The sequence below is a fragment of the Frieseomelitta varia genome, unplaced genomic scaffold (genome assembly GCF_011392965.1).
Source record: "Frieseomelitta varia isolate USP_RPSP 00005682 unplaced genomic scaffold, Fvar_1.2 scaffold_168, whole genome shotgun sequence".
In the NCBI taxonomy this organism is placed as follows: Eukaryota; Metazoa; Arthropoda; class Insecta; order Hymenoptera; family Apidae; genus Frieseomelitta; species Frieseomelitta varia.
The window spans coordinates 778,064-799,457 of NW_025109394.1; the positions used below are offsets into that span (position 1 = coordinate 778,064).

Consider the following 21,394-nt stretch of genomic DNA (forward strand, 5'->3'; position numbering starts at 1 on the left):
TTGAGTAGATTACATGACACGATATGATATGATTGTTTTAGTATTTACTCAGCAACGTTTGTTAATATTTATTTTATTAATTATGGAATTTCGTATACAAGAATGTACATATACTCTGTTAAAAATAAAATTTTAATATTTGAGATCTAGATGTATAGAATATATAATAAAAACTCCACATATTAATATAATTTGACATAATTTCCGATACAAATACATTTGTTCATTATTTCATTTTGTTGATTATCATATAATATATTTCATTTTGTTGATTATCATGTGTATAGGATGAAAAGAAAAAGAGAATGAGAGAGAGAGAGAAAATATTTTTGTTTTGATAAAATTACAGAAAATTCTAGATTGTTAAATAATAGGATAATGACATATGACTTCGTTAGGGACCAGTAACTGTCGGTTTTAGGAATTAAAATCATTTTTGGTTACTACATATGAAAATTAGTCATAAAATCCGAATATTTACTTAAATTTATTTCGGTTGAAGCAAGCAATTCAATTCCTTCGAACGAACACAAAGTCACACATTTATGTAATCAAACGGTTTAGGAAATTTGATAAAAGTTCGATTATCGATTAACTGCTTTCGATACTCTAAGTAGTGCTTATTTCAAGTAATCGGTGAAGTTGACCAGATCGCGTGTTTTACGAATAAACGAACGTTCGACGTTATTTCTTAGCATTTCTGATGACTATTGAAACTTTCGAGAATAAGGTATATTTTTTTCTCCAAAAATCAGTTTGAAAGTTAAATTATATTACGTTACAATATAAAAAGAAGTAATTACGTTAACATTGTATTCCTACTTCAAATTTTTTCGATTCATCGAATGAATGTGCATTTTTCTACTGTTTGTATCGCTATTTACACGCGTGATTTGCCAAATGGAATACAAAATTTATAATTTTTGACATTTTTAAAAAATTAAGAGCGTTCTCACGTTTAATAAACGTAATATATTTAGAATTGCAAAGTTCAATTTTACTGTGATTGAAATTTGTTTCTGTGTACAATAAAATTACTTTTTACGTGCTTGATATTATTGTGATTTACCATTTTTTTTGTAAGGAATCATTATACTCTTTATAAAATGCGAATAATTTGTTGAATTCTTTTGAAGATGGAAGATGAATCTATACAACCAGGAACAAGTCAAGCTGATTTTATTGAAAAGGAATTGAACTTTAACATAGATCCAAATGAACCGATGACAAAAGCAGCTTTAAATGAACATCCACCTGAGGAATGGATAGATATCTTAGGAAGTGGACAGCTTAAAAAGAAAGTTGTAGAAAGTGGGAAAAATGGAACACGTCCAAATATATCTGACATCTGTACTTTAAAGGTTGTTGGCAAATTAAAAGATGGTACGATAGTTGAGGAATATGAAGATCTCAAAATTCAATTAGGTGATGTTGAAGTGATTCAGGTACTGAATGATATCTTTATTTTTAATATGTTTCTCAAGGACATTTTTTTAAAATAATGATAATATTGATTATTCAGTCATAATGCTATATATATTTCATTGATATGAACAATAATATGATTATTATCAATTCTTCAATAAGAAAGATTTTACTTAATATAATAAAACCAATAATATCTGCATTGTATTGTTAAATTATAGGGATTAGATTTAGCAATTCCATTAATGGATATAAGTGAAGTTGCTGAAATTGAAGTTGATCCAAGATTTGCTTATGGCTCTCGAGGAAAAGAACCAAATATTCCACCAAATGCCACTATTTTTTATACGGTTCAATTGAAGTCCAGTGAATTAGAAGAAGAAATAGAGACCCTCAATGTCAAACAGCGAAAAGAAATTGGGTAATTATTTTTTACATAATTATTAAAATTACTTGAATTTATAACTAATCTGATACCTTTATCTTTTTTAAAGCAATAAAAAACGAGAACGTGGAAATTGGTGGTTTATTCGTGGTGAACCAATACTTGCAATTCAGTGTTATCGGAGAGCACTAGAATTTTTATTACCAGCAGAAAGCCGTACATCCTATCAGAGTGAGGCAGAAGATACCACTACTGATGCAGAACTGCAGGCTTTATTAGAAGATCGTGTGAAAGTATATAATAATTTAGCAGCTGCACAAATGAAAACACAAGCTTATGACGCAGCATTAAAAAGTGTAGAAAGTGTCTTGAGCTGTCAACCTCAAAATGTAAAAGCACTCTTTAGGAAAGGTAATATTGTACAATGTATTGTTTCATATAATTAATATACAATAATAATAGTTATATATTAAATATGTTATATTTTTCTAGGAAAAATTTTGCATTATAAAGGAGAACATGCATTAGCATATCAAACATTGCTTCAGGCAGCAAAATTAGACCCAGAAATAAAAGCTATTCAGATGGAATTAGCTATTTTAAAAGAGAAAAATGCTAAGGATGCTCGACATGAAAAAAATCTATATCGTAAAATGTTAGGAACACACAATAGTTCTCAAAAAAATACAAAAAAACAAAGAAATAGAAATACATCAAAGCTTACATGGAGCTTAATTGGTGGAGCAGCTGCGGCAATTTTAAGTGTATTCTTATATAGATTTGTTTCGTGAGAAAAATTTGGGGATAAATTAAAATGAAAGACAGTGTCTAAATATTGTGAAAAATATTAGTATATAATGAAATATCGTTGATTTCAAATGACTATAAAAACAAGTATAGGTATAAAATCAAGTAAGTTGTAAAAATTTGATAATTTTAATAACGTATAAAGAAACCCCTCCCCAAAAAAGATCGTACTATTAATAAAATTGTATTTAAACTTTGTTCAAATCTTGCATTTTATATTATAAGTTTTGCAACAAACATTAATGTGTAAAAATATAGTTGATTTTTGTCAATTGGATGTATCTGGTGCTGAAAAAGTTTATAAAAAAATTGTACGCGTTGTGAGCAATATATATACTTTGTTTAAATCATTACTTTACTTAAACTTTGTTGACATAGATTTTAAAATGAACTTTTTTCAAATACATTTACAAATATAATTAATAAGAAAAAACTTTACAGTTTTATTTGCATTAATTATTTATCTTAATATCAATAATAAAATAAATACTTCCGACTTTTTTTCTTACTATTATTCTATATTAACTTTTAGAATAATGTACGATACTGTATAATAAATATGGTTGTATGTAAAAGAATATACATAATATAAAAAACTAATATATAGGTGTAGATATAAATTCAAGCATAAATGTCCTATTGAGTAATACTAAATGCTACTCGAGTAATACTAAATAAATTAATACTTATAAAATTTGGATAAATAAATATACTTAATTACATTATATTTTAAGAAATAGTAATTTATATGGAAAAGATTAATTTGGGATGTTTCAATGGAATAAATATATGGATTCATTTGAAATATATAATACCATGCATATGTTATTTTGTAATTTTTTTCTAAGATAGTCATACACGAGTTGTTTATGTCTCTAATAAATAAGAAATAAACATTAGTTACATTCATTAAAATGTATATTTTTAAGTAACTAAAATAATGATAACATTTTTTATGACATTTATACATTATATTATATAAACATTAATACAAACAGTTATAAATAAAAATCTAGAAAAATTATTATACAATCATTCTAATTATTAAATGCATGATAAATTTTGATAAAACTCTAAGTATTACAAAAATATATCACATTTTTATTCATTAGTTATTAAAAATTTTAAATTATTCTTAAAATAATTTTAGGCAGTTTCATGTACTTTTTATAAACATTTATAAATTATGTTAATTTTATAATTTTGTATCCATAAATATAAGCAATTCTTTAGCTTATAAGCTAAATATTTTACAATTGTAATTAAAAATTTAAAAATGATGAAAATGATTGATTTAAATAGTTTTCTATTGGTAAAGTATCTACTTTGTTAATATTTGAATCCACGAAAGATGTTTCTTCAACAGTTCCTAATGATAATTCAGAATAATTTGTATGATCATACAAATTTTGATCTGTATTTAAAATTCCATGTTGAAGTTCCAAATCTTGATAATTTGTTAAATTCAATATTTCATTGCAATTTATTTCAAATTGATCTATAAGATCATTCATTATTAATGTTTTTGGGCTAGTAACTTCTACAGTGACAATTTGTTCTGAATTAATATCTACTAATGAAAGAACCTGTGAAGTAAAATCTGGATTCGAAAATAAATTTGTAGATTCTAATGGCAATGATGAATTTTCGCACAAGTCATTAGATGTGGGTAATATTTGTGTTCCTAAATATGAATCAGAATGTTTATTTATATCCATGTCTTGAGGAGATGGAATTTTTTCATCTGATGACAAAAGTACATTAGGTCCTGTTTTAATTTTTAATTTTTTAGGTTTAAGGGGTTTTGGTTTTTCTGGTATTGGAACAAGATGACCATCTTCTGTTTGCATAAGTTTTACGACCTGTTGAATGTTTATTATATTTTAATTGTATCAAATGATGTAGACAAATTAAAAAATAGAATAGATATATGTAATTAAGTTCACCTTCTTTTTTCGTTCAAGTGTAATTCTGTGACAAGTTTCCATATGACGAGAAAGATGATGGGACCTTTTGAAAGCAGTATTGCACTGCATACAAGCGAATGGTCGATATTGCTGATGAGATAATTTATGTCTTTTTAATAAACTATTTCGTTTAAATGCTTTACCACATTCTTCACATATAAATTGTCTTTCCTTATTGTGTATATAAAGAACATGATCATTAAGAATACTAACACTAGTAAAAGTTTTACCACATTGTTCACATACGATATTTCTTTGTTCTACATGTAACTGTTTATGCCTATCCAAGTCTGATTTTCTTGCACACTGAAATGTGCAACCATATATATTGCATGTAAATTTTTTTTCTTCTTTATGTATACGTCTAACATGTTGATCAAGAGCTCTCTGTGAAATTAATTTCTTAGAACAAATTAGACACGTAAAAATGTCTCTTTGAGATATTTCTTGGTTTACTTTATTAAAATGTGATGTAGAATCTAAATGACGAGAATAATCATCTTTTTTTAAAAAAGTATGTCTGCAGTCAGCACAAAAATATATACCTATAAAACGATTAGTTTTTATAAATTATGCATATATATTTTCCTATCTTAAGAAACTCACCATTATTTGATATTTTATTATGATTCAATTTTGAGGAGTGTACCATTTTATAATGCTCATGCACTTTTTTTTTGGAGGCAAAAGTGACATCACATTTTGAACATTTATGATTATCATGATTTTGAATATGAGCTATATATGTTTGTTCAATACTAAATGTTTGTAAGCATCTTTTACATTTAAATTGTTTCTTTGTACAATGATTTTCTTTGTGTTCCTTGTCATCTTCTTCTGCTTTCAACATTTTTCCACAATCTGAACAAACTTTGCCATTTTCATAGTTGTGTTTTGCACGATGACGATTTAATAAAATACGTTTAGGAAAACTCCGAGAACATACATCACAAGAATGTGGATGTTTTGTTACTCTTTCACCGTGTGAACGAAATAAGTGTATATCAAGATGTTTACGCCTGGCAAATTTTGCATTGCAGTGAGAACAATTGTTTTTTTGATGACCTTCCAAATGCCGATCTAAATGTCTTTTGTATCTAAATGTCATTGAACATTGACTACATGTTTTAATTTGTTTGTTCAACATAACTAAACTATTGATTTTTTTAGATTGACTAGTTGATGCTGAAAATTTAGTTTCAGGATCATTATTTTCATCATTTAAATTTTCATTCTTAACTTCTAAATTATGTGATTTGTCTTTCATTTGAGCAAAAATATTTTTTTCAAATATAAAAGTCTTTTTTATTTTAATAGGAATATTATCACTTTTTACATCTTCTGTATCAACCGCATTATTAATTTTTATTAATTTAATATTATCAGTATTTTTCTCATTTAAATGAGTCACAGATTCATTTTTCATTTTTAAATGATTTTGTTCTGTGCATTTTAATCTTAATTCATTTTGAGAATTTGATATATTCTGTAAAGAAATATTTTCAACTTCTATAGAATCAACTTCATTATTGTTTGTGTAATCATTATTTTTTTGTGTATGCGTGTTCTTTAACTGTAATTCAATATTTGAAGAGGATAAATATATTCCTGAATCTTTAGTCTCAAGTTTATTTACATAGTCGTGTAAATAATCGAAGACATTAATTTCATTAATCTCTGAAGGTGATTTCTGTATTACTTGTAGAGTTAAATCAACCTAATAAAAAAAAATTTAATCTATATTTATGTTTAATATTATTTTTTCCTTAATAAAATTATTTAATGTTGTATTCATATTGTATTCCTACTTTTGTATAAGTTTGTCTTAAAAACTCTTACCTGATCTTCAAATAAATGTCGTGATGATATTTTCGATTGTTGGTGCTTTATATCCGACATTCTTTAAATTATTTTAAATGACAATAACGGATCATGCATATAATATTTCGTATAATAATTCATTTGGCGTTTATTGTACGATAGTCTTTAAGCCAAAGCTGAAATTAATTAAGCTTCCTATGACATTTATGATGTATGTAATTTAATATAACCTAAAAGAATTATTATAAATGAAAAAATAAGTTCAATTTAAATACATCAATTATCTCAATTATATAACATTAATTAAGTTATCAAATAATTATATATAAATACATTTTTCTATTCGTAATATTTTAATATGCACAAATGTGTTATATTTTTTAAATTGACAATCATGATATATCGGACATAACGATTTTATTGTACTATTACTCTGATTGATATTTAAATACAAATCTATTAACTAAGATATCTTTTATAATACGATCATAATATACCTAAGATTAAATGCGATGTATATTCAAGATGATATACTTATTTATGTATGATTATTAATATATTTCATATAGGTATACGATATTTTAATTTAAAGCAATGAGCATTTTTATTTAAATAACATTTTGAAGATAAATTGAAATACAATTGGTAACATTAAATTTCTACATATTATTTATAGTACAAAATCTTAATAAATATATATAATTTATGAATATGTATAATTCATAAATATAATTATATTAAATTTATTGTTATTATTATAATAGCCAGATGCAATGTTTTATTTTTTTTTAATTCAATGTATTATTTAATTATTATGGTTAGAATTTAAAGATTTCTGAAATTATATGTTAAAAAATTTAATACACTTTAAATTTAGAAAAGAATTATTAAGATTATTAACATTCTTTTCGTTATTGTTTTAAATTTAAAATATTTATAGTTAAAGAATTTAGTGAAACTATATATTAATTAATGCAAAATTAGTTTAATTATTTTATTGTGTCAAGATCTTCTTATTACTGAATTTAAATTTGAATTTATTCATCTAAAGTAGTGTATTCATATATCATTTTATCATTTTATATATATATATATATGATAATGCCCGCCACATTTATTTCACTCAATTATTTTCAAGTGATTATAGTGATTATGATAATTTATATTTATATCACAATACTATAAATAAATAATAACTCTAAATAAATAAATAAATAATAACGTAATTAATTTTAGTTGTTTATATAAAAATATTAACAATATCACAAAATATACAATTACTAATAATTTAATGAAGATTACATAATGGAAGTTAAATGACGAAATAACGAAATAACGAATGAAGAATTTCTACTATGGCTACAATATATATAAGTGTNTAAACATTTCTATGGTGATAATAAAATTAATAGCTATTTTTAAATATTCTATTGTTTATATTAAATACACATCTCGACGGAACATAGATGTCGTTGATCTAAATTCTTCGAAGTAGAGGTCGCTACATGATTTTAACATGTGGCGGCATCTTTCAACAAAAGTCTAATGTCAATATGAAAAGTTCTCGTCACAGAGACTTAGTAGACTTTTAAATTTATTTGAAATATAGTAGCAATTATTTTTTTATTAAAGCTGTTTTGTTATGTTTTAATATTATGTTTTAGAATATTATGCACATACTACATGTGAGTAAATTTTAACTATCAAATTTTATTTAGAAACAAGAATCTTTTCTAGCTTTTTGACACAAATTTAACCTCTATAAATGTCAAGTGTGAAAATGTGAAATATCATTTAATATAATACAGTACTATAAATAAAAATGAGCGAGACGTCTGAAACACAAAATAAAGATATTGGTCCCGGAGTAATAACTGAGCAAGAACGTGAATTGGCTCAAAATGCGTTATCTGAATTTCAAAAGGGAGCATACATTAACTGTCTGTTGTATTTAAATAAACTGGAAACCTTAAGGCCCAAAGACTTGAAAGTAATGCATAATAAAGTTGTAGTAGAATGTTATAAGAATGATTTGAAGAAAACAGAATTATTAAGGAAAAGCTTGAATGCAATATGCGGACAAATGTCTACAATAGATTCGACTGAAACCATAGATGATATTGAGAAATGTGTTATGAGATATAATCAAGCAGTTTTATTATATCATACAAAACATTATAATGCTTCGCTTCAAATTATGAATAGGTTATTTGCTTTTATAGAGCCCATGGGTAAATAATACATTGGTAAATTCTATAAACCTTCAAGGTTAACAATGCTAAGTCTTATGAGTGTGACATTTTTTTCTAGAGGAATCACTAGCACATAAAGTATGCCTTCTGTTGATAGAACTACATATAGTAACAGAACAACCAGATGCAGCATTATCTTTAATTAATTATATAGAAAGTCAACTTATATCCACAGATAATTCTAAAATTTCGTCTGTTGATAAAGAAGGTATAATAAAATCCATGAAAGAACAGAAGGAACCAAAAAAAGAAGTTGATGTAGTTACAGATGCATTCAAATTGAAATTATTAAAGTGCAAAGCTAGGATATATCTTATGATGCATCAACTGAAACTATGTAAAAGAGAGTGGAAGATATTAGTCTCTATGGGTACACCTGTAGTAAGATATAATATTTTTAAAGATAACATTCTTACATTGTGTGTTATACTTGATGTTTAATCTCTTTTATTTTCAGAATATATCAACTGTATTTTTGAAAGCTAATCTTGAATATTTAAGAGGCAATTACAAGAAAGCCATTAAATTACTGAATTCTGTAACATCTGAGAATTTAGATTTTAAGTATGATAATTATATTACATCATAGAAAATTTTATTTTATAGTTACAATACATTTCCTATTGTATTTTTCTATTCTAGGACTTGTGGAGAGTCTTCTGCTGTACTATATTATAATAATATGGCATGTTTACATCTTGCTATGGGTAAACCAAATTTAGCATGTTTTTATTTAAGAAAAGCTTTACATGAAAATAAATGTGCTCTAGAAAGTATACAAGTAAAAGATAACGGTAATTATCCATTTTTTAAAACAATTTTTTTTTATATTTAGAAATATTGGAAATAATAATTTTAAAAGTTATGTTTTCATATAGATACTTTATCATCACGACCATTATATACACTTGGTGGAAATAAACATTATGAATTAATGTATAGTTTAGGTGTATCACTATTGCATGCAGGACAAGCATCAGTTGCTTTTGATTGTTTCATGGAAGTTGCACAAAAACTTCATAACAATCCTAAATTGTGGTTAAGGATTGCTGAATGTTGCATTTATTGTCATAAACCAGTAAATATATTTATTATATATGAGAGTGTCAATGAAATTCTAACACAATATTTCACGAGAAGCAAAATATCGTCTATTAACTTTTATTTGTTATTTTCTCAGACAAATGAAGTTGACTTTAATATTCCGAAACGAAGGAAAGATCTAGTGCAAAAAGTTGTTGGTAGTGGAATTTATAGGAAAATTATTTTAGCCTCTTCTCTCTCCAAAGATATAAAGTATCATTCTGAAGGTTTTCCTTTTGCTATACCACAATTAACATTGGAATTTGCCTCTCTATGTTTAAAAAATGCATTATTTTTACTGCCAAATAATAATGAAATTAATATACCAATTACAACGATCGCTGGTCCACAAACAGTACCTTTATCATTAACAGCTGGTCATAATTTAGGTACATAAAATATTTGAAAATATAAATATTCTAAATAAATTTGTTTATTATTTGAATATTTATATCAAAAATATTTTAGGTGCTCAACATTCAACTTTAATATCTCAAACTACTGCTGTCGAAGCATTAAATTTAAAAATTAGCGTACTGGCTGCAAGTGCTTACGTATGCTTATGCCTTGGTGATTATGTTATTGCGCTTGAACATGCTAAATCACTATTAAATATTAATAAATTACCTGGAGCATATAGAATGTTGGGTAATCTTTACGCAGCAGAAAGTTTAATATTTATGGATAAAATTAGCGAAGCTATTGAATATCTTAAACCAGAAAACATTCAAGACTTAAATACTTCTGTACTTATTCCTGAAACTCAAGATAAAGATAAAGAAAAATTGGATGAGGTTATTTCAAAGCCAATAAAAAGTGAGAATTTATTTAAATTATTTGAAATTATTAATTATAATTTTATAAACGGTGTATAAAATTTATTATTAATTTTATAGTGTGGTACCCGACAACAGTTCCTACGGGTATTGCTGTACTCCGTTATAACTTGGCTGTGGCTTATGCAATCCGTGGTGAACTTGATAAGTCTGGAGAAACCTTAAAACAGGTAATAAACTCTTCTATTTTTTGTATATGAATTATGAATTATCTTAATAATATATTATGGATGATTTTGACAAATATTTAGGTTTGGATGTCAAAGGGTCCAGATTGTGATGTTCCTATACATGTAATAATGTTAGCTTTATATATAGAATTGCAATTAGGTAATGACAATATTCTTAATTATGAATAATATTACGAAAAATATGATTAACGATTTTATTTTTATGCAACAGGTCATGCAGATATTTCAAGATCAATAATAAAACAACATTGCCCGCAGTACCGTTGACGGTAAATTTTATATTTATGTAAATTTTTCTTTTCATGACTGTAAATAAACATATACCTTATAAAAAGTCAAAAATTTTCCAAATACGTCGTAAACATGTACAGTGTTAATTAGAGTCATTTTTATAAATATAAGAAACAGTTTATGTGATAAAGAAACGATAGAAAATTTTTAAAATAAAATTTATTGTATTAAAAAACAGTAATGTGTATATTAAGATACTTTTAAGTTTGCATTAAGATTTTCTTAATACAAACATATTAAAAATACCAAATGTTTTTAATAATTAATATTTATATTTTACAAACTCGCCGTTTGTAATAAAGAATAAGCCCTCGACGTACTTCGATTCACAAAATACTGACAGTATTATCGCCGTAAATCTAAGAAGCGAATTGCCGGTAATGATTTCGCCAATTGTTACTGGAAGTAAGTTTACTGGATGGTATTGGGGGCCTCTGGCCTGTAATATGGTCATGGCCGTCTAGGCGAATCACCCCAGGGCCTTATACTGGACCTTACTCTGCCTGACTCACATAGTTCCAGTGGTTCTCCGCTGTTTGCTGTTCCATTTGCGAGTTATGTCATTTTTTCTATTTAATAATAAACACAAGAATAATCATTTCTAGAATCGAATGTAAGCATAAATTCTTGATATGACAATGTAATAAAAAGTGACAATTTCATACATCAAAATATGAAATACACGTGTCAACATACAATAAAAGATATACGTACACACGATGAGCTCACGATGTTGCATCGTTCATGAGTAATCACAGTTAAACAATGAGAGAAAAATAAACAATTCAATTGCATCGTATTGAAGAACAATCACACTGGAAGATTTATCTGGAAAATTTCAATGCTTCTCCGATTGAAGAAGGACAGCGGAAGGTTTCTAGTCGCTGGTGCGATATACATATTACGCGACTTCCTTTCGTAAATCGGTTTAACGTAACATTGAACTGATATTTCTCTGATTCAGCTCGCAATTTCAATTTGCACGATTACTGCGCAATTATTATTATCAAGATTCATCCGTTTGCCTCTGTTTTAGCTTTAGGGATGTAAACGATTATTAAATTAATAAAAACGAATCGGAAGATGAGCCATTAAAACTAACAATTGAAAAGATACAAGAAAAAATTACGCAAACTTTTAATATAAAATTAGTTGGAACTCTCAAAGTTGAACGATTGTGTATTTTTGCAAAATATGGAGAAACACAAGCAGAAAATGACGAGATTTTCGTGGAAAAAAAAAAAAAAATTGAGAATCGATTCAATTCACAAACGATTCGGCAGCTGGTTATTTTTCACATTAAATAAAAACATTTTTAATCGGCGTGCACAGTCTGGAAATCCGGACTGATCACGCGTGTCCATGGAGTGCGAAGCGGACTTGATAAATTTAAAATAAAATTGATCCAACCATTTGGCGCGCTGCCCTGACCCAGTTTGAGTTCTGCTCCCGTCTCCGACGTGCGGACAGAACAAGACGAAGAACAACCAAGGATCGCCTCAGGGAATCGCCGCCCTCTGCTTCGGGAAATCGTCGTGAACATTGGACAACTGTATGGTATCCTGCTGTGCCGCCTTCTGCGGTTTTCCAGATTTTTAAATGATCCAGATTTTAAGTAATCGATTGAGAAAAAAACGACGATAAATGATTAAACGTTCCAAAACTTATGGAATAAATCGTCTTAAGTGTATAATGATAATATGTACTTTTAAAAATTGTTTAATTTCTGCTTGGTACTTTATTTGATATTGAGACAAATTTTTCGAGATATTAGCATCGTAAAAGAATATCTGAATAATCAAGAATAATTGTTCTTAAGATTCTGTAATTATTTTTTATCATCTGCCCCCCCCCCTTTTTTTTCTTTTTTTGAACAAATACTTAATCTTCAATTTTTTTCTAAACAGAAAGCGATGGTTTTACAGGTGATTGAGTTCTTTCAATTGAGAATGTGTAAAAATAAACTAATGACACAAATTGATTAAGATTCGTTTACTTTGTATCTTAATTTAGATTTCAAGTTACGAAATGAACGATTTATAATAATGTTTAGTTATATGAAATTTATAAATTGCGTTAAATAAGTTTGAAAATTAAGAATAACGATATACGATTTTTGCCTAACTTGACTTTCAAAATATATCTTTTATGGGTCGTAAATTGACAAAAGAGAGATGCAAAAATAAGTGATCACTCGATAAAAATGAAAATGTGTTTTTCTAAGAAGATAAACAAATTCTAGACATTATCTTGATATTTACGAGTTTTTTATTTCCTTAAATATACGATTATTTTATTATTTTAGCCGCGAATTGACTTTAGTTCAAGTATTTTATATTAAAGTTAATGTTGAATTTTCGAAAAAAAGGCTGAAATCATATAGAAACTTGGATTAATTTTTTATCTGGCTTCCACCTCCATCTTTTTGTCTTTCATTGGATTTTATTTATTCAATTACATTGTACGCGAATACATAGATACGTTCAATAACACATTTACACATTTCTTGTGTACGTACTATTACATTAATTACATCACATTAATTATAATAAATACTGCTTATGTACTGTGATGCTTTGTATTTTACGAATAATATGATAAAACATATTGCATAGGTAAAGTCGTTTGAGTAAACATTATCATTTTTAAACAGTGTGAATGATGTATTACAATCAAGTGTGAAACTATTCGTTTTAAGAATGAATTTGTGAACAAGACCGGATGAATTGTTCAAAAGCATCAACAAGGACACATACAAGAAAGAATAGATCGTTTGTATCTATAATCCTTCCTAAAGACCTTGGTAGGTCGGCAATTACAAATGTTCGCGTCCTGGTTTCTCTCGAACCAACTGAATTACAGATAATTAATCTACACTGCAACATTTGTTGACAGTCATAAAATAGACATTATCATGATAATTTGAAATAATGCATTATACAAATTTATCTATCTGATCAGAGACTTTTGCACATCGCGTTCAATTACATTGGCTAACAACTATTAGGCATTTCATCAATTTCCTTTTACATTTGTTATTTACATTTTGGAGAGTGCGAGTGTACATTTATGTAACAATTGTACGTTCTTGATAATAATTTATTTTTAACTAACGAGTAATATTGTTATGTGAAGTTATTGCATACAAAAATATATGCCATAACACCTTGTGGCTATTATCATTATTCATACCATTCATTCCCGATATTCATACCATTCATTCCCTTAGGCGATAGAACGTTCAACGAATGCTCCTGGGCGACTGTTTCCATTTCAATTATGATTGATCGAACTAGCAAGGAAACATCGTTTTACTTTCATCTATCATTCAGCAGCAGTGATCACATTTCTGAAAGTAATTATCAATTTCAATATCTGTTTTGTTATTATCTTTATATTTCCAACATCTCATAAAAGCGTTTCGGATCACTTTTAGTTTCATAAAATACACTTACTGTATTTTGTACTTTATTTATTTTAATAATGTTAAGAAAAAATTAACAACAAAATTGACAATTGAATCTATAGAACAAAGAGGAACTGTTTCAGATCCAATGATAAATAAGAACATTTTCATTGTATAATATGCATATATCGTCGTTAAAAATATTGTTCTCGGCATTCTACTTATGGCACTATGTAGTCTTTTAAAAGATTGTCTTTTGAAATATCCCCTCAGGGTTGAATACTTGAAACATGTATTGGATACTAAATACAACTGTTCATACCGTGAATTTGGATGAGATTGATTTTAGAATTTCAAATTTTCTAACTGGACAATTGGTAATTTTTATACAATTGTTAATCTTGGAAATGTCTCAGAATTTTATTAATACTATGATGAAAAATTGCATGCAATTTTGGAAGAAAGTTATGGAAAACTTGTAGAAACCAACCTTTTAAATAAGTTACCAAATGTTACATGAAAGTAATAACAATCTCATACAGCGTTAACAAACAAGATGAATCTAATACATCATCGATAACAGATAAAGATACACGTTGTATAATACTATTATGCTTTTCTTATGACAGGGATTATACAAAAGATAACGGACGATTATCATATATGAGCTGGCCAATAACGATCCCAAAGAAAGAACGCTGCTTGAAAAATCTGAAAGGTTTTGGACCGACAAGTTACGCAATATGTATATGAAGCCATACCTAAGAGGATTATACAGCGCAGCTCTAAATACTTTTACGTAAATCTTAATCCAATTTTCTTTTTTTGCGATAGTATTGATATCCTTGATCTTTCTCTTCACTTGAAAAAGAAATAAACATTACATTAGAACTTAAAAAATTCAAAGACTTTGTTTCAATGACTTATTTTACATTATATCACAATCATATAATTCTATGAAAATTTATCATAGTTCCATGCAAATTATAATGAAAACAAATGATATAACTGTGAACGATAACACATAGGAAAATACCTATGATTATTCATGACCGTTTTGAAGAACCATTAATTAGATTCTGGTGACTCACCGATATCAATCTGATCATTGCCATCATTAAAGAGGTGCATAAATTACCATTTTTAAATATTTTTTCATTCATATATGAATTTCGATCTCGATCATTGTGACAAGCATAAATAAATGAATACAAATGCAAAGACGTGTAAATTGCGAAAAAACGAAATATATTTTGCAACATTTAAAAGATAATTTTCGCTTTTTATATCTGTAAAAATGTAAATCTTAGATAAGATTCAGTTTTATGCGAAATAGACGAAGAGGTGGTAAGACGAAGATGCAGAATGAACCCTTTCAATTCGACAACGATAACCTGCGTATATCTTTGTCCTTCCTCGCCACAGGTATGGCCATACATGGTACCAGCCGCACTTGACCTATATATTATTATGCTGGCAGCGTCCGGATGCAATGCGTAGCGTTTGTGAATAAGCCCGCCGGGTCTATCCGAGGTTACCGAGGTTCACCACCACCATAAAGAAGTCCTTCCTTCCTGTAGCAGTCGTCTCGACATCCTGGCTTCCGCGGCAAACGCAAACAAGGTCCACGTAGTCGAGGAGCTCGCGTCGCTCTTCTAATCTTACGGTTTTGCCCCAAATGCAATCGACTAGACACAACACAATTTCGAGTGATAATCTTTTTTTATTCGGTATTCTTTTCTACGTGTGAGATGTTTGAACAAACCTTGGTACTCTTCGTGGTAAGTAATTAACATTAATATTGTTAATCTGACATGTCTGGTCGTTGGACATCCTTGCAAATCAAACTGATCGTGAATACATCTGATTTCTTCTTAAATTTGTTATTTGTTTATATAGCATAATTGTTGATAAAGCATAATAGTATGTTATATTTATAATAGTACAATATAATATATATAGTAATATATATAATATAATATATATAGTATATAAATAGTATAATAGTATAATATAATATATATATAGTATAATAGTATAATATATAATATATATACAGTATAATAATATAATTTATAATAGTATGTTAATGTTATATTTATCTTAGCAAAATTTGGTCTTGAGAAGACTGCATACGTTGCATTACGTATAATGCGTTAGGCTGGCAGGCTGACACTGCAATCTTATATGAAAAGCTATTCGATAGCTTCGATATTTATAAGATAAAGATACTCGTATTTGCCTAATACGATTAAAATGAACGTCTTTATAAGAGAACAAACCAAATCTCGTTCATCAACCCCACAGGTGTCCTATTATATCGTTACGTTTCCAAGGTTCCGATCAAATGATTTCTATCTTCCCGGAGCCTTATTCTTGAACAGTATTTAGGAAGGTCACGACCTCAGGGTAGGTTTGTCGCGATACAAGTATTCACGCATGCGCGACCCACGGGCGAAAGTATTTAAAGAGGTGGACGCGCCTTCGGGAAGGCCACTCTTCCCTGAACTGTCACGAATCGCGCAAGTCCCCCACTTTCCTTCCCTTCCAGCGAATGAGCACGCGTTCCCAACGAGAGCGCGAAAATTGGCTCTTTTAGTCTGTTTCTCTCCTTCTTTTTTGCAGCCGTCCCTTTAACACCGTCACAGGTCCCCCTCCTCCTTTAGAATTGTTTGTCCTCCACGCGTTCCCTCTCCAAGAATCGTCAGTGTGCCATCGGTTCGTTTAATAGACCCGCTGGTCTGTCTCAGCAGGTTTAATTTGGCATCGGCAAACGTGACAGGAAGGAAGAGATCACCGTCATCGGCCAGACAAATTTTTCTTCAAACCAACCAAGTTTCGAGAACATGAACACACCTTCTTCAAAATCAAACTGATCGTGAATACATCTGATTTCTTCAGAGTTTCATTTTGTTTCAACTGTTCATCGAGTGTCGCCGAGTATAAGAATACACTTGCTCACAGTTTGTTGAATTTTCATCTCTACCATGAAACACGCCCGTGTGATATTGGTTTGAGTGTTGGGGAGACTGGTTGTCGAAATACAGGCTGCAAGATACACCCTGAAAGGCAGGTGGTAATTCAGTTTCTCTGATGGATTAACTCGACAAACATACGTATACATATAATCAACTGGACTCTTAGATATTGAATTTGAAACGATCGCAAGCACGGCGAACATGGAAGAGGCGGATGTTCAGCAAGAGTCGAGGGACCAAGTGGGCAACTTGATCTTTTCTCCACCGCCGATGAAAAAGTCCGACACGAGGGAGAGTATCTCCTCCGTAGATAGCGACGTGAGCCTGTCTTTCGATCGGAGAGGTTCCAAAGGAGAGGAGGCTGACCTGTCGGACAGTGGGAGTTCCGACAACGAAAGAAAAGCGAACAACGCGATGAAGCAATCTGCGAAAAACTGCGATCCAGACTCGGGAGCCGATTCCTTGGAAGAGAACGTCGTAAGGGATCCGAAGGCTCAGAAGCAGGAAACGTCGATCGAAGTAAGTACAGCAACCCAAGATGATTTCGTTCTGCCGAGCGACGAATTGGCCGAGAAAATATGCGCCCAAGTGGAATTTTACTTCTCCGACGAAAACATCGTGAAAGATGCTTTCCTGCTGAAACACGTAAAGAGAAACAAGGAGGGATACGTGTCGTTGAAGCTCATCTCGAGTTTCAAACGTGTGAAACACTTGAGCAGAGACTGGAGGGTTGTCGGGGCCGCTTTGGCAAAGTCGAAGAAACTCCAAGTAAATCCACAGGGTACCAAGTTACGCAGAGTCGATTCTTTACCGCCTTTCGATCAAACCACTCCATCGAGGACGATACTAGCCGCGAGACTTCCGGTGGAGAAATTGTCGGTCGAATTGGTGGCTGAGATCTTCAGACCATGCGGAGAGATCGCTCTCATTAGAATACTTCGACCTGGACATCCAGCACCAGCTGAGGTAACATCCCTTTTTTTTTGTCGTTTACGTTTCTAAATGTAAAAAAAAAAAAAAAAAAAAAAACGAAGACATTTATAAAATTATGAAGGGATGAAAATCTCCGGTAGTTGTAATTAACAAAGAGTAATCGCGTAATCTGTTTATTATCAGGTGCGACAAGCAATCGCCAAAAGGCCAGAGTTGGCATCGAGCGAGGAGTGCGCCATGGTCGAGTTCACGGATTCAGCGTCCGCTCGTGCCGCCTTACAAATGACCTTGGGCGATGCCAAGGTATTTGAGCTGCAACAATCCAGCGACAAGAAGAGGAAGCAACAACCAGCAAAGAAAAGTGCCCTGACAAGATTGACCAAAGAGGAAGCTTACAATTCCTCAAGTTGCGCCAGCGGGTCCGAGGCAGAAGATGGAAGAGCCAGACACAAAAAACCCATTTATACTTATCCAATATACCATGCCCCTTATCCGGGCCACTCGTATCAAGGTTTGGACATTGTTTATATCATTTATCACGCTTCTTATGGTAGAAACTATATCTAGCTTCTTCTTACGGTAGAAACAAGTTTTTTGAATTTTTTGAAGCTTTCATAATTTTAATCCTTCCAGTTAATAGAGCGTCAGTAGTATTGTTTCTTGTTACTTTTACTTTAGTGTATACTATTTATTCTATATACATATATTTCACTCTAGTTGCATCAATTTCTGATCTCTGAGTTATTGCATTTCAAACATAGAATAACGTGTCATCAAATTCCTGTATCAGCTATCTGCAACATTTCAATGTAATTGTAATACTTGAAAATATCGAACAGTTTGAACTTTTGAGATTTGAGTTGCACAAACTTCTTCCGTATAAAAAAAATTAACTACTCAATTCTACTACTTCGATAAAGAAGATGTAATTAGAAGAGATAAGAAAATGTAATTTGTATATTTTAAAATTCACTGTGTGACATCATTGTTGCAGGACCCCCGTCACCAGACGCATGGCTGCCACGTCGGTTGTCCGCTTGTTCTGTCTCAGGCTCGGACAACGGTTTTATTCTGCGTCGCTTGTCTTCCTGTTCCGGTTCAGGCTCCAGTTCCGATGCTGGAAGCTTCGGCAGACGTTACTCTGCTTGTTCTTCTGGCTCGGAGACCGGTTACTGTCATCCGGTTTTCCCGCCGAGTTACTGTTATCAAGAGAATCGACGTTTTTCTTGCTGTTCGAGTTCCGGCTCCGAGTGCAACGGTGCTTGTTATCATTCTAGTCGCCGCGGTTCTGCGGATTACGGGCCGTTTTTGAGAAGGCTGTCTGCCTGCAGTCGAGACTCTGCCTTCGACACAGGTTCCAGAAGGATATCCCTGTGTTCTTCCGGTTCTGAGCAGGGTAGCTACTGTCGATCCAGAAGCAACAGTGGCATTGCGTTGACCCATCTTCCGGAGAATGTGACGAGAATGCCGTCTGGACCAGATGGAACGCGTGGATTTGGTAGACCACCCAAAATGAATATCATGTCACCATCTATGGAACCCACTTGTTAGATATCAGTTTCATTGATTCGTTGTTTCTTCTTCTATTTGTCGAATTTTGATCAATTTTGTTGTTCCAAAAAAGAGAAGATGTATATGTATATATATATAACACACACACATATATATTTTTAAAGACTTTTATACAAGAGATCTCTGAAGTTTAATAAGTTTGCTGAAAGTTAAGCAAAGTAAATGATGATGTACAAATACGTCAGTTGATATACAAGTATATCTACCATAGTTTAATATATGTATATTAGTTGTACATATACAACTGGATGACGTTGTTTGAATTTATAGGTGAATTACACATTTTTCATATGTGCATTGTTTTTCATGTAACGGAGTTTAAAGCGACCTGTATTTTGTACACCTATGAAAGATTTAATTTCCTCTTTCATTCATGTTTCTATTTAATATGATGAGACGATTTTAATTGCTTATAAAGGCTGCCTGTAATCGCCTGTAAAATGAGTGTGTTTAAAGAAATTCATATGACTTAATTTACCTATATTAATTACATATTATTTAACAATAAGAGATTTGCCTCTGAAAAAATATGTAAATAATAGTGTTATAATAGTAATGTAATTGTGATAAGTATACGTGAAAGCCGTATGAAGCCTTACATAAAAATGTTTGATGATGAAGTTTTGTGATATTAACGAATGATGTACAGACTTCGAAATCGTGTGTATATAGATTATACCTCTGTAGGCAGACATGCATTTGTATACTGTTAATGATACTCAATCAGCAATGTAGTTGGACATTTAAAGATACTATAAGAATATTCATGATAAATGTTAATTGTATAAACATTTTAAAAATATGTGAAAATATATTGGTACGGTAATTTTCTAATTGTGCCAATTTTGTATCAGATTTTGATCATTCTATGTCGTATTCAAATTGAATCTATAAATAAATTTATAATTATTTTACCTGTTCTTAATTGTAAAATTAATTTTTTATATATTAGAAAAAGATTGGAAAATATTATTTTTTTAAATATTAATATAAAATTAAATTCTTGGTATCATACATATACATATATATTATATATACATACGTTTATAAATATAACTCAATAACGAAATAATTAATACTTTTATTTCTTTCAAATATATATTTATATTCACATATAAGAGATTAATTTAATTAACTACTTACTATCAAACATATACGATAAAATTACATATGTATGTATATTCAAAAGTTGCGTTATGCATTTTTTCGCTTGTATGTATTTACGTTAATATTTGTATACAAATCACTCGAGAAACAGTTGTGCGTTCTAACGTCTATACCTAAAATAAAGATTGCACATAACAATGTAAATGATCGTGAGTTAAATACATAATATGAACATTATACGAGTTTCCATAGTTTAAGCCAGACTTTAGGCTACGTGGATATCGAAAAACTTCACTCCGTTTCGTTGTATGAGGAACCTAGTACATATTTATCCTTCGTG

The 21,394-nt window shown here is 29.8% G+C and overlaps 4 protein-coding genes and 1 long non-coding RNA gene across 6 annotated transcripts; 3 read left to right on the plus strand and 2 right to left on the minus strand.

Annotated features, from left to right (window-relative positions):
• The first annotated feature begins 499 nt into the window (after window positions 1-499).
• Window positions 500-3,113, plus strand: LOC122538598 (peptidyl-prolyl cis-trans isomerase FKBP8). The gene is made up of 5 exons (XM_043672822.1): window positions 500-730; window positions 1,137-1,445; window positions 1,647-1,846; window positions 1,920-2,221; window positions 2,303-3,113. The coding sequence occupies exons 1-5, from the start codon at window positions 704-706 to the stop codon at window positions 2,599-2,601; spliced, it is 1,137 nt and encodes a 378-aa protein (XP_043528757.1). The 5' UTR covers window positions 500-703; the 3' UTR covers window positions 2,602-3,113.
• Window positions 3,114-3,763: 650 nt separating this feature from the next.
• Window positions 3,764-6,832, minus strand: LOC122538608 (zinc finger protein 90 homolog). Its single transcript, XM_043672838.1, has 5 exons — window positions 6,739-6,832; window positions 6,424-6,635; window positions 5,191-6,301; window positions 4,564-5,129; window positions 3,764-4,479 (listed from the first exon to the last, which is right to left on the minus strand). The coding sequence occupies exons 2-5, from the start codon at window positions 6,481-6,483 to the stop codon at window positions 3,880-3,882; spliced, it is 2,337 nt and encodes a 778-aa protein (XP_043528773.1). The 5' UTR covers window positions 6,484-6,635; window positions 6,739-6,832; the 3' UTR covers window positions 3,764-3,879.
• Window positions 6,833-7,958: 1,126 nt separating this feature from the next.
• On the plus strand, window positions 7,959-11,109 carry LOC122538605 (CCR4-NOT transcription complex subunit 10). Its single transcript, XM_043672834.1, has 10 exons — window positions 7,959-8,636; window positions 8,716-9,038; window positions 9,115-9,221; window positions 9,300-9,451; window positions 9,536-9,735; window positions 9,838-10,129; window positions 10,209-10,556; window positions 10,637-10,746; window positions 10,828-10,906; window positions 10,979-11,109. Exons 1-10 carry the CDS (start codon window positions 8,228-8,230, stop codon window positions 11,032-11,034), a joined length of 2,076 nt encoding a protein of 691 aa, XP_043528769.1. The 5' UTR covers window positions 7,959-8,227; the 3' UTR covers window positions 11,035-11,109.
• Window positions 11,110-11,121: 12 nt separating this feature from the next.
• LOC122538606 lies at window positions 11,122-12,377 on the minus strand. 2 transcript variants are annotated; one of them, XR_006308887.1, is made up of 3 exons: window positions 12,194-12,377; window positions 11,773-12,094; window positions 11,122-11,627 (listed from the first exon to the last, which is right to left on the minus strand). It is a non-coding gene; the product is annotated as an uncharacterized LOC122538606 (long non-coding RNA). The 2 variants fall into 2 exon arrangements; XR_006308886.1 differs by lacking the exon at window positions 12,194-12,377 and having other exon boundaries at window positions 11,773-12,124.
• A 4,589-nt stretch (window positions 12,378-16,966) lies between these two features.
• On the plus strand, window positions 16,967-21,011 carry LOC122538573 (la-related protein 6). The gene is made up of 3 exons (XM_043672776.1): window positions 16,967-18,408; window positions 18,559-18,886; window positions 19,370-21,011. The coding sequence occupies exons 1-3, from the start codon at window positions 17,644-17,646 to the stop codon at window positions 19,924-19,926; spliced, it is 1,650 nt and encodes a 549-aa protein (XP_043528711.1). The 5' UTR covers window positions 16,967-17,643; the 3' UTR covers window positions 19,927-21,011.
• The last annotated feature ends 383 nt before the right edge of the window (window positions 21,012-21,394 follow it).

What these genes read in the sequence shown, in the direction of transcription:
- LOC122538573 (XM_043672776.1), top strand. Translation starts at nt 17,644, where the DNA reads ATGGAAGAGGCGGATGTTCAGCAAGAGTCGAGGGACCAAGTGGGCAAC. An exon ending in GACATCCAGCACCAGCTGAG is followed by an intron (nt 18,409 to 18,558) that starts GTAACATCCCTT and finishes GTTTATTATCAG; the next exon opens with GTGCGACAAGCAATCGCCAA. An exon ending in TCCGGGCCACTCGTATCAAG is followed by an intron (nt 18,887 to 19,369) that starts GTTTGGACATTG and finishes TCATTGTTGCAG; the next exon opens with GACCCCCGTCACCAGACGCA.
- LOC122538608 (XM_043672838.1), bottom strand. Translation starts at nt 6,483, where the DNA reads ATGTCGGATATAAAGCACCAACAATCGAAAATATCATCACGACATTTA. An exon ending in TAATAAAATATCAAATAATG is followed by an intron (nt 5,130 to 5,190) that starts GTGAGTTTCTTA and finishes ATCGTTTTATAG; the next exon opens with GTATATATTTTTGTGCTGAC. An exon ending in CACTTGAACGAAAAAAGAAG is followed by an intron (nt 4,480 to 4,563) that starts GTGAACTTAATT and finishes AACATTCAACAG; the next exon opens with GTCGTAAAACTTATGCAAAC.
- LOC122538605 (XM_043672834.1), top strand. Translation starts at nt 8,228, where the DNA reads ATGAGCGAGACGTCTGAAACACAAAATAAAGATATTGGTCCCGGAGTA. An exon ending in TCTCTATGGGTACACCTGTA is followed by an intron (nt 9,039 to 9,114) that starts GTAAGATATAAT and finishes TTTTATTTTCAG; the next exon opens with AATATATCAACTGTATTTTT. An exon ending in GCATTTATTGTCATAAACCA is followed by an intron (nt 9,736 to 9,837) that starts GTAAATATATTT and finishes TTATTTTCTCAG; the next exon opens with ACAAATGAAGTTGACTTTAA.
- LOC122538598 (XM_043672822.1), top strand. Translation starts at nt 704, where the DNA reads ATGACTATTGAAACTTTCGAGAATAAG. An exon ending in TTGAAACTTTCGAGAATAAG is followed by an intron (nt 731 to 1,136) that starts GTATATTTTTTT and finishes ATTCTTTTGAAG; the next exon opens with ATGGAAGATGAATCTATACA. An exon ending in AAACAGCGAAAAGAAATTGG is followed by an intron (nt 1,847 to 1,919) that starts GTAATTATTTTT and finishes TCTTTTTTAAAG; the next exon opens with CAATAAAAAACGAGAACGTG.